The 13,045-nt window shown below is 38.8% G+C and overlaps 1 protein-coding gene across 1 annotated transcript in view; it reads left to right on the top strand.

Moving 5' to 3' along the window:
• LOC106867699 (ganglioside GM2 activator) overlaps window positions 1–13,045 on the top strand; it is a 52,287-nt gene that overhangs the window by 35,206 nt on the left and 4,036 nt on the right. The window contains exon 3 of the mRNA XM_014912654.2: window positions 7,081–7,255. Within this exon, the coding sequence (XP_014768140.1) occupies window positions 7,081–7,255 (175 nt within the window). The remainder of the gene's footprint in view (window positions 1–7,080; window positions 7,256–13,045) is intronic.

Below are 13,045 nucleotides of genomic sequence, written 5' to 3' on the forward strand. Positions count from 1 at the left end.
TGTTGTTGTTGGCACTCCGTCGCTTACGACGTCGAGGGTTCCAGTTGATCCGATCAACAGAACAGCCTGCTCGTGAAATTAACGTGCAAGTGGCTGAGCACTCCGCAGACACGTGTACTCTTAACGTCGTTCTCGGGGATATTCAGCATGACACAGTGTGACAAGGCTGACCCTTTGAATTACAGGCACAACAGAAACAGGAAGTAAGAGTGAGAGAAAGTTGTGGTGAAAGAGTACAGCAGGGTTCGCCACCATCCCCTGCCGGAGCCTCGTGGAGCTTTAGGTGTTTTCGCTCAATAAACACTCACAACGCCCGGTCTGGGAATCGAAACCGCGACCTATGACCGCAAGTCCGCTGCCCTAGCCACTGGGCCATTGCGCCTCCACCAGGGTAGAGCTTGAAAGATATAAAGTAGTGATGATAAAGTGTCTGGATGGACCTCGAAAGGTACATGAAAGTGACTGAAAGTGAGTGGAAACAGAAGAACAGGAAGTGAGGATGGGTACAAGTTACTAGAGTGTATGGGAAGAGCGAGGGATGGTTCGAGATGGGGAATGGTTGAGAGACGAAGGGACGAATATAATGAATGAAGAACAAGCGTTGATGAGTGGTCGACGATAAATGTGCATTGGAAAGAAAAAAAAGCAGTAAAGTTACTTTCTCGAGTCATGCAGGTTTATTCATTTTTGCCCGCTGGGTGGACTGGAGCAACCTGAAATAAAATGTTTTACTCAAGAACACAACACGTCGCCGATGTAGGAATCGAAACCACAATCTTACGATCATGAGTCCAACACCCTAACCACTAAGTCACACACCTCCACACGTTGGAAAGAAGGCAGTGAAGAGTAAGTGGTGATAGTAGAGAGTGAGGTGGAGGGTATACGTAACGAATTGGGACAAGATGATTGTGTGTTGTGGAAATGGTAGAATACGAACGATCAAACTTTCAGCTTGAAGTAAAGCGCATCGTTCACATCGATTTTTGTGACTTAATCTGTATCTTGAATAGGCGTGGAGGCGCAATGGCCCAGTGGTTAGGGCCGCGGACTCGCGGTCATAGGTTCGCGGTTTCGATTCCCACACTGGGCGTTGCGAGTGCTTATTGCTCGAAAACACCTAAAGCTCCACGAGGCTTCGGTAGGGGATGGTGGCGAACCCAGCTGTACTCTTTCACCACAACTTTCTCTCACTCTTACTTCCTGTTTCTGTTGTGCCTGTAATTCAAAGGGTCAGCCATGTCACACTGTGTCACGCTGAATATCTCCGAGAACTACGTTAAGGGTACACGTGTCTGTGGAGTGCTCAGCCACTTGCACGTTAATTTCACGAGCAGGCTGTTCCGTTGATCGGATCAACTGGAACCCTGGACGTCGTATGCGACGGAGTGCCAACAACTACTTGAATAGGCAGGGTGTAAGAACCTCACATAGAATGCTTCACTCTGAGTTCAAATCCCGCTAAAGTCAACTTACCCCTTAGTCCTTCTGAGGACCAGTCGCGGACGATGGATTGGCATATTTGTTAAGTAGGACGGATGAAGCGCCTCTCTGCTTTGACAACGACGTCAAAGTGATGATACTGATGCCAAGCTGTTTTGGCCTTGCCTTTCCGATGGACGACATTGATGACGCGGAGAGCAGAAACATTCATGAATGGACAACCATCTAAACAAACCTTGTTGATATTTGCACCTTGGAACGTAACTTTCTAGGTGGATATTCAGAGTCCTACGATATATATATATAATATGAAAAGCATATTAATGAAACACTAGTCTGCATACCATATGGCACATAAACGAAGCTAGTCAGCCGTTCTGTGGCTTACATTTTATACATCTCGGTAAAGAGAACTATTTAGAAAAGAAGTGGGGAAGGATTTTAAAAAATATATCTTTAAAAGTTATATTAAAGAAAATTTATTAACCATAAGGAAAAGTGTAATTAATTTATTGCAAAATGTTAATGTAAAATGAAAACCCGAAATAAAATATAAACGTGTCATTTGATGACTTTTTAAAGAATTTAAGAGGATAGATTTTACAATATAATTAGTCATAAAAACTTCTTTCATATAACCATATTAAAGGATCTCAAAAGCTGTAAGGTTCCAATCCGTCATCTAAAAAGCTTTGTTCCATCTTCAGATAGTTGAATCACAGCTGAAAGTGTCAGTATTCTGTTTGACTGCCAGTGAGCTGTAACCATTCGTAAGACACTTAGCTGGCGAACAGCACAATGCAACTACTTGTAAATAGTCTATATGAGTAACTTCTAACTATGGGAGAGCTGTATAATTGACGGTCGAAATTTTTGTTTGCTTGAAATGATGAATTTAAATCCTCCCTATTTAACCCATCACCTGACACTACCAATTCTACCACATCTCTTTTCGCGCCGAGACATTTATTTCACTTCATCCTTCTCAGAAGTCATTGATTTCGATTACTTCAACGTTTACAGCCCTTCTGCCCCTAACCCCACTCATCCCTTGCACATGCCATCAATATAGGTACCGAATGACTTTAGCACAGAACACATTGTCGTATGCATTCCGACCAGGTCTTTTTTCTGATGATAACTTCCTTACTTCCGTTTAGGAAGCTCTGGAAAACATCACGAGAACTACACTTCCTCCTTTAACTGAACCATAAAAACGAATATCGTTAGGCAGACATGCATCAGGAGCACTAATTGAATATAAAGTCAGACCGACAGGCTCCAGTTTCAATAAGCTGAAGTAAAGTCAAGCGGGCAGGCTCGAGATACATTAAATGAATATAAATGTCAAGTGGTGTTTCTAAAATCAAGTGGGTTATTAAACTAACAAGATGAAAATCATGTATGACATTTGATTAGCTACACCTTTGCAAAAATATGTAGTAAAGAACAAATTCATAGACGAATATATCAGTAATGGCAGGGTAGAAGTGGTTTTAGAGCAAAGACTAACGACAAAAACTAAAGGCAGACGGCAATGGCAGAACGCTCGATGAAATATCTCTATATATTTAGTGACAGCCATCTACGTTCTGAGAAAAAAAATTTGCTTCGTTCATCTTTATCTTCCGCACCTCTGGTGCTGAAGTCATGCATCATTGAAAAGCACTAGTTATGGGTACATCTTTCTGCATTCGGTAATGGGGCTCTGGTTCGCGAGTTCCAGCCTTTTGAGGAGTGCGGAACCACCTCTTAGCTATTGTTGTTCTCAGATCAGCCATGATCTGGAATTGTAGCACCTGTCAGGGTCACAGCTATAGGCTAAAGTTGCATGTAACCCCACGTGGCAGAATACGTTCAAATCATGGAATGCAGTATGGGAGATGTGAACTATTTCGGCAGATGAACTTATTGAGTAATGACGAATATCGACAGGTACTGAACAGATGGATAGACAACAAACTGTCAACAGTCAGGATCAACCGGTTCAGTTAGTGAACTACTGCTATCATCAGTAGTCGTAGCATGCGCAAATGAGATATTTGAGCTAGCGAAAGACCAATAGGGCTAAAACCTAGGCCAGGCAGTCATGTCCCATCGCTTGATCGGGATGCTTGGCGTGGAAGAGTTGTATGGATTCGTGCAAGTTACCAGACCGGATGATGAGTCATGTACGAGACAACTAATGATCCTGTAAATCAGGGATTTTCAACCATCTTTTCTCGATGGACCCTTTGATCCTTAGTTTACGTGAGCGGATCCTCATAGGCTTTCGATGCGTAAAAAAACCTCATTCAGTAAATAATAATATTTATGAACTTAAAGCTTATAAGCGATCATCGTGTATTGACTACGGAAAATAGTTTAGCATTGGGGCATATAGGCCCTCGATGGAAAAAAAATGAACTCGATTATTTTCTCTAGTCAATACACGGTGATCGCTAATAAGCTAATAAGCTAATAAGCTTTAAACTGCCTTAAATCTCTGAAATCACACTCTACCCCCTTAAAAAACAAAGCGAATTCTGGGCACACTATGATTAAAGAATTGACAGAGTGATGAGGCTTCAACACTTTGGTTCATAAGCCATCAGATTTGATCGTAACTGGTCTGAGGTTAAACAACAGGTCACATGGTGGAGAGGATTCAATTGACTAAACAATCTTTCCAGACAATTGTACAACCTTGTGCTATAAAATGTAAGAAAATAACCCGAGCACAATCAATGTCAGTTGATAGTTTCTGTTTGACAATGTCATGCAGCGATAGGTTTGTAGAATAGCAAGTATCTTGAAATGCTATTCACATACATGCTAAATATTTAAACACAACCGATTCACCGAAGTGTCTATCAAATTTAGTTTATAGTTAAATCATAGAATATAGTTTTTTCTTCTTATACAACGTTAAGGCATTTGCACTAAATTCATTTCATTCAGGGATAAGATGTCGCTGGATATTTATTTTATATTTGTCAAAAAAAATTATAAATATAATAAAATTAAAAATGAATGCAAAACATGCATAAACACACACACAAAAAAAAATGAAACTGAATCATACGATTATGACCTTGACAAGAAAAGTTGTAGATAACTCTCGATTCGTGTGTGTGTGTGTGTGTGTGTGTGTGTGTGTGTGTGTGTGTGTGTGTGTGTGTGTGTTTATTGGTAGAGAAGCAGGCATCAGAACGATCAAAAGTATTTTTCTCACTACTGTGAAACTTGAAGTGATGCAATTCTGATGATATGATACCCAAACCCACCTACACTCGCATACACATACACACGTGTGTGTATCTATCTATCTATCTATCTATCTATCTATCTATCTATCTATCTATCTATCTATCTATCTATCTAGCCCTTTCTGTCTGTCTCTGTCTCTGTCTGTCTGTCTAGGCCTCACACTGCGGCCATATTGGGCCACCGCCTTGAAGAATTTTAGTCGAACGAATTGACCCCAGTACTTATTTCTTTTTAAAGTCTGGTGCATATTTTATCAATTTATAATATATACACACGTAAGTGTATGTACATGTACGCGCGCACTATCTAGTGCTAGATAGATAGATATGCGTCTCTCTCTCTCTCTCTCTCTCTCTCTCTCTCTCTCTCTCTCTCTCTCTCTCTCTCTCTCTCTCTCTCTCTCTCTCTCTCTCTCTCTCTCTCTCCGTCTGTCTCTACTTGTACATACATATGAATTGGGAAGAGTCTTGCTGTGTTTGTGCAATACGGAATTGAAGGTAAATACGATGCCTTCTTCATCAGGAATATTGCTAAACAGAGTCATCTTGGCTGCGAAATTATGGATAACTAATTCTAAATAATAGTAGAACCTTTCTTGGTAATAGACTAGAAGTTTCTGTTGTAATTTAAGAGATGAGAGAGATGCAGGCTGGATGGTGCACAAAATCAACTATGATATTTCTGGTGGTTTTCTTAGTGGTGTTGTAATGTTGATAAAGCTCTCATAGATTAAATTCTTAGGCAATATTTGCAATGCATTTTTCCCGTACTGCTTTTGGACAGCTGTAGGCAAACTGATGCGTAGATAGAGAAGTAACGAGCTTTGGTTTTGAGTAGAATGTGATAAGACATACGTAATGGGATCATTTCCGTCACTCGTTTAGATATCTTAGATGAGTACGTGTTCCTCCACATACCTAACTAAGACATTTAAACAAGTGCTACCAAAGAACTAGGGAAGCTCCGCTAAGTTAGATTACTTACAGTACCAAAGGATTTGTAAAATAGGTGCTTTAGTAGAGTGGTGTAAGGTGTATGCTTTGGTTAGGTAGTAATTGGATGATCCGATGGGAACAGAAATGGTGAAAGCCTGGTAAAGTTTAGTTTGGTTGGAAAAAGAGATGTCAGGTAGTCGAAGTGTCAGGGATACAGATAGGTGTGGATACTAAAATGGGAAATCCAAGAAGAGTCGTGATCTTTGAAGTCACAGAACATGAAGAATTCAGAGATAGGGGGAGAGAGGGAAATGGAATATATGTTTTCAATACATAAAGTTATATCCTATGGTATTTGAAGGATCTCAAGTAGAAGCATCAGATAAACGTAAAGTAAGGGAGTAGAGAGATTTGAACTAGGGATAAAATTGTTAAAACAATGGGAGGGTAAAAATCTCTCTCAATATAGTCAGCATCTAACACTGCGAAGTTTGATTATAGAGATTATCTTGAAAGCCAAAGGAGGGTTAGCAATAGAGAGAGACAGACTTGTGTCTCAAAGAACGTTCAGAGTGTTCAGAGTGTTCGTCAGTAAATGAAAGTGTGGCCCGACTGCTTGCAACCAAACGAGCTCCCCTAAAGGCTCCTAAGGATCAGATGATGCTGTTAAATAGATAGGTATGTTTGTCTTCCTGCCAGAGAAGATGAAAATGGGTCATAGTATTTTACGCAGACTCTCCTCTATCTTATACTATCCGTTTGCAATTCGGAGTAGCGGATGCTCCTAGATGAATTGCTTCATAGTGGCTTGTAGAAGCCAAACTATCTCAGAGGTGGTACTATAGTAGATAATTCCAAGATCTCTAGGAGAGCAGGTACTCAAATACAAAAAGAGTGAGAAGGGGAGAAGGAGAGATTTTAAAATGAAGAAAGTGGAAAAGAATCGAATACGGAGGGTATGGAACAGATAATTGTAATACATTGAATAATAGCAGTAAATTACAATAAGTAACTAAATAGAATGACTAACAGATAAACAAATGAAGAAGGAAATTTGAACGACAATATAGATCTGGAATGAGGCTAATGTTCCATAATACGTGCTTTTAGTCAAGTTTTAAGGGTTAGTCATTTATGGATTTAAAGTAACTGACTACACAATGGTAAAGCGAAATGAAATAAAACCAGAACTTACAAAGGCTCGAGAGAGAAACACTAATAGCATCAATCTTACTGATCTAGGGGTGGCTGCGAAGACCATGAGATCGGCTCCTTCCTCCAGACTCCACAAGTAAGGAAATACAAAAACGAAAACAGGATTTTGTTCTCGATCAAATAGTTTACAAATAAGCTATAACAAATAGTTTGAATGATTGTAAATTTAATTCCATTTCTAATTTTGATCTTTTCATAACGTTTCCTCTAATACTTTATTTTTTGTTTATTTCTCAAGCATGTACGACAATATCTGCAACAGTCTGGAAAAATATCAAATATACGGTTGTCCAAAAGAATTAACAGATAAGAATTTACGATGTCATTGTCCATTTCTTAATGGAAACTTCCGAATAGACAAACTGCCACTGTCTATTCCAAAATTTGGAGGGTTCGCTGGTCCACTTATCAATGTAAGTACACTGGTTAAAGTCAATGATATTTTTATTCTGTTATATTCCATCAGAATTTATTTTAAAACAACTGTGAAAACAATATCCATTCATGAATTTATTTATTTATTAATTTTTTTTAAATACATATTTTACCAGTGAATTTGTGTGTGTAAACTGGGAATGCATACAATGAGCTTCTCTGCCCTAAGTGTGTGGAAAACACTCGGCAAGAAATGGAAGAAAATTTGAAGAAAGAAGAAAAAAGACATAATAATAATAATAATAATGATAATAATAATAATCTTATAATAATTCTGCTTGTCATTGCGTTACTTAGCCCATCGATAACGTTTTCACGGGATTAGAGAAAAAGAGGGAGAGAAAAAGAGGGAGGGAGAAGAAAGAGGGACAGAGAAGTGTCCTCGACATGAGGTAGGGGGAACGTAATTGTAACGCTTTCACCTGATTAGTTGAAAGGAAAGCGAGGAGAAAGAAAAAGGAAAGAGAAAAAGAGAATAAGGCGAAGAGTGAGACAGAAAGAGGGAGAAAGAAAAAGAGGTAGAGAGAAGCGTCCATGATGTGATGTAGGGGGAACGTAATATTTATAACGTGGTTTAAAAAGTTAGCTGAAGGTAGAGGAGGAGAGTTAAAAATATAATTTTAGCAGAGAGGTGATGTTCTGATGGTGAGGTTAAAGAAAGGCAGAGAGACAGACAGACAGAGAACGGTGAGAGTGAGGAGGAGAGAGAGATGATGGTGGTGGTGGCGTCGGCGGCGGTGGTGGAGGAGGAGATGGAGGTGGTGGTGATCGGATAGTGAAAAGCGTATTTTTAAAAAATTGAACTAAGTTTTTTTAATATCACCTATCACTTAACGCATGCGCATAAGTGAAATTCCGTGAAATATTCACTCTTATTTACGCGGCAGATATATGCAATTTAACTAAAGGTTATATTATATGTACTGGATAATTTTTGCTGTTTATGGGGAAAATGAAAAAAATAAGAGTGAATATTATTTTATGAGTGCTGTGTATTAAGTTTATAAAATTGTGCATAATATATATAAAGTGTATATATATAAAGTGCATTAAGTAATCATTGTATTACAATTTATTTCACCTTTCAAAGAGTAGCAGATGAGCGACTATCTTTCCATACAGACACAGGCTACACTTTCAGGTTTTTTGGATAAAGCTTTCAGAAATAAACCAATAAGTTTACCATTCATTCCGTGAAATTTTCACGGGTCCCGCTAGTAATAATAATAATGACAGTTTCACTCATAAATCATGGAGAAATATCGCAGTAGAATCTTAGAATGTCAGCAACAGAATGATTTCTAATTTAGGCACAACCCCAGAACTTAAAGGGGAGCAGGATAGGTCAGTTACGTCGACCCTAGTACATGACTCGTACTTTATTTTATCGACTCCAAAAGAACGAAAGGTAAAATTGTCCTCAACGGAATTTGAACTCAGAACCTAAAGAACCAACAACAGCTGTTCGACACAGCGCCACATGTCAGCAATATTCCGACATAAACGAATGCATAGAGTAGAGTTTCATCGTTCTGTGCGCGTTTCAGACAAGCCTGGCTGACGACACGGCCATACCAGCCGAGTTTATCTCAAATTGGTAATGCTTCACAGGCTATGAATTGTAATTTCTCTATAGTTACCGGGTAATACTCGGATTAGTTATTCCTCACCAATAAACAAAACATTTTATTGAACAGCGTTCATGTTCACCAATAACTCTTTATGGAATTCAAGGATGAACATTCCACTGGCTGCATTTCCCAAATGGTAGAGCACTGAGCAGTTGACAACATTCCGGTATTAGTCTACACTTCACTCAGGACTGACAAATGGTGACCATATCTGTTCATCACCATCTCCGAAGAAGCCGCAATATCAGTGCATTGCTGCGCATCATTATTCAACGCATCTCCAACCGTCCCTGAAAATGATACTGGTAGAGATGGACTTCCTGACCAGCGAAATATGCTCTTTATATGATACAAAATCCAAAAGAGTAGATGTTCCTGTTAGATTAGTTGCAACTTGAGATAAGACATGGCAGTCAGGTGGTCATATGTGGTTAACGTGTTTGTCAGGTGGTTAATGTGTTTGTTCCAAACACATTAACCAGTTTCTGAGCTGAAAGCCTATCGATTTGTCCTGGTTAACGTTTGTTTCTGTTATCACCTATTTCTTGTACTTGGTTCAATTTCCAACAGGTATGACATCATAATGGTGACGCTTCCTGCGTATGCCAACATGATTCTCATTTATCCGCTTTCGAGCGAAATGTCTCATAATATACTTAACTTCGGCAGCAGTAGCTCAAGAGCCAATTAATATAGACGTGAGGAGGGAGGGAGCACTTAATTAACTATGCGATACGAGTGAGTTTTTATATGTGGTCATTTAGTTTTACCACCGAAATGTGCATAAAAGCCATTTGATCTCTGAAAACTGACTGCATTTAGGAGAGCGTCTAATAACGATGGTCGACTCCATGAAAAGTTACGATTGATCTAAAGACTTATTATCCACTCCCTTTACAAAGTGCTGTTTTGTAGAGTGGGGTCTTGGATAGGTGTACAGAAGACTTCACACATCTGTGTGGTATTGATGACAAGCACCAACCTTTTTGTGTGCACCTTGACTAAAATCTTCAACACAATTATGGTCCCGAAATTACCAATGATGTTACTCATGAAAGTGCTCTTCTTCAGCATCGTCACCCCCACACAACTGTTGATGATCTCAGTATGCTATCACTTACGATAGAAACCGCCAAGACTGTAAGGAATGTGTCTAGTATGTGAAGGCAGACCGTCTAAACTCGGAAATATTCCACTTACATAACCACGAGGTGCCTCTCGTACCTCTACTACAGTTACTGGTTTTGCGTGACATTCTGCCTCTCTTGCTGGGAGTTGTGGAAGGCCATCACAGCAGCCGTTATTAAAATGTATCTTTCGCATGTTACTGCTTCTCCCAAATAGTTGAGCAAACTGCTCAGAAAATAAGCGCTCACATCTTCCTGGAATAGGATAACAGACGCTTATTGTAGTTTGTAAAAAGACAAATTGGTTTTATTTTTTACGTTGCATCTATGATACTCGTGCCTTTCGAACAGATATCGCTCCTTTGTTTCTAAAGACATGACATGTGTTAAACCTGGATTACACAATATTTGCGTTTCGCAGCAAAGAGATGGTTGAGCGCAATTTTTTCCGCCACGATATTGGCTGCGATTCTTTCCTAAAAGTCTCTTCTTATCCGCTGACTAGTCCTCCTTCTAGTCTACTGTTTTTATACTGGTACTTTTTTGCTGGACCTTATGAACAGTACTCTAATTGTCCTCTTTAAAGAATCTAACCTCTGGTTTTTGACGATCGGCCAGTAAACTTCCAACTAACTCGCAAATCCGATAAATGTAATTGATTAGATTATCTAAATTGACTGCACAAGTGAGAGACCAGTTCAAACAATGCAAAACAAAACCACAATTCTCTATTTTATGGACCAAGAATAAGTATGTGCTATCCGATAGCAGGCAGTGAGCGTTTTTCTGACATAATTTACTCGGCTATTTATAGGAGAATTAGTCATCCGAAAAGGGTGACCTTCAATGTCTACTGTGACTGCCTTCCGTGACTCTCACTAAGAGAGATTGCTAATTACCCGAAATGTGAACATCGCATGTCATTTCTATCCTCTGACCTAACAGAAGCCTTATAGCTGGATAACCCGATGTAGTTTATCCAAGTCCATTGTGGCACGTTCAAGAAATCCGTGCGTTTTATGTCAGACTTTGAGAATAACGCAATTAGCTTTGCGGGACTTGTATTCCTTTTTCTCCCAAACCTCGTCGAAGACAACCATAAACACTAATGAGCGGGATGATCCTCAGAATGCTTCTAAACGTCTGAAGAATAATAAAAGCTGTGCAAACATGAATGAAAAATGAATATTTTGACAGAATTTTTCAAATGCTTAAATCTCATCTCGGTAGCAAGAACATCTGTGCCATTAACATCTGTGCCATTAACGCATTTTCCAATGCCAGCCATAACATATGGCTCGATAGAATTAGAATGGAATGAAACAGACCTAGATTTCACGGACCGAAACGTAAATTATCTAAAAATAAAAATAAATAAGCTAAAATAAACACCACATACCAAACAATAACTCCGACACGCATTGACTCTGCAACCCAAGAAGATAATGTATCAAGGGGTTATTGAGTGGCAGTGAGCAATCATTACACTGTGCAATAGATTTCTTTAGTCTTTTTGTCTTTAGTCAGTAAGTGCTATTTCCTATTTGCTTCTATCTAGAAATCAAAGGAAACGACAGCCATTCCCTGAAACTTTGCTTTTGTCACCTGGACATAAATCATTTGAAACTGACCTATTTTCCATTACATTTCATACAGATTCAGCGCTGAGTTGCTGAAACAGAAATATCGTTATAGCAAATATTTTGCTCAATAGCACAGATCTGCTTGTCATTTGCTTGTCCATAACCACCTGAGCATGTCCCTTAGTGGAAGACAATATGTACATCTCTGATGATGAGCAGGAATAGCGGGGAAGCATCATAGCCATGTATTGAGAGAGATTCTTTCGGGTTTCAATAAATGTAAAGAGAGTAAAGTTTGAAAAATAATATTAGCCGTTTTTTATACTTTCTAGGAGTAAGCATATAGGAAATAACAGTTGCTACCCAAGGACAGAAATCGTGTACACAGTGTAATGTTGCCCATTATTTTTCCAACTCACAAGAAGGCTTGCTACATTTCCTTGTGGATTACGATCGTAGAAAAGATAGTAAATCAATCGTTAGAACAGCAAAAATTTCGAACCTGGGTTCTCATTCCTAAGGTATTTTTCGATGTTGTTGTTGTTGTTGTTCTTCTTCTTCTTCTTCTTCTTCTTCTTCTTCTTCTTCTTCTTCTTCTTCTTCTTATTATTATTATTATTATTATTATTATTATTATTATTATTATGTTGCTGTTGTTGTTACTATTATTACGCCATATGCCCGTGGGCATATGGCGTAGTGATTAAGAGCGCGGGCTACTAACCTCAAGATTCCGAGTTCGATTCCAGGCAGTGATCTGAATAATAATAATAATAACAACAATAATAATAATAATAATAATAATAATAATAATAATAATAATAATAATAATAACAACAACAACAACAACATCGAAAAATACCTTAGGAATGAGAACCCAGGTTCGAAATTTCCCCATGGCACCCGATGAAGGCTGGAGGGTATATCAGCCGAAACGTTGTGTTAACAACAAACAAGATGAGGACAAATATCCGTCAATTGTAAATAATGTAAATAATGTACATAATTCCTCATCTCTTAAATATAAAACGTGAGATTTTAGTTGTTCGATCAAGTGCCTCACTAGGTTTATGAATTAGATTGTAAACGATCGAGCATTCCACAGATATGTGTATCTTAAACGTGGTTGACTGGCTGAATCGGTGTGACATTGTATGACAAGGCTAGATCTTTGAATTACTGCTACAATCCATCCTCTGGACTTCCATGAGGTTTTCTCCTAACCAGTTCCACACACAAGGCTTGAATCAACGTGGGACTGTAGAAAAGAGTAACTGCTCGACATATATACCACATAGCGGGATTGAACCAGAGATCTCGTGATTATGAAGCGAACTTCTTTATCAATCGGCCATATTGTGTTTACGAATAAAATACCACTAAGCTACTAAAATATAAACTTGCAGCGGATGAGATATCGAGGTCCC

This window comes from Octopus bimaculoides, chromosome 7 (genome assembly GCF_001194135.2).
Source record: "Octopus bimaculoides isolate UCB-OBI-ISO-001 chromosome 7, ASM119413v2, whole genome shotgun sequence".
Classification (NCBI taxonomy): Eukaryota; Metazoa; Mollusca; class Cephalopoda; order Octopoda; family Octopodidae; genus Octopus; species Octopus bimaculoides.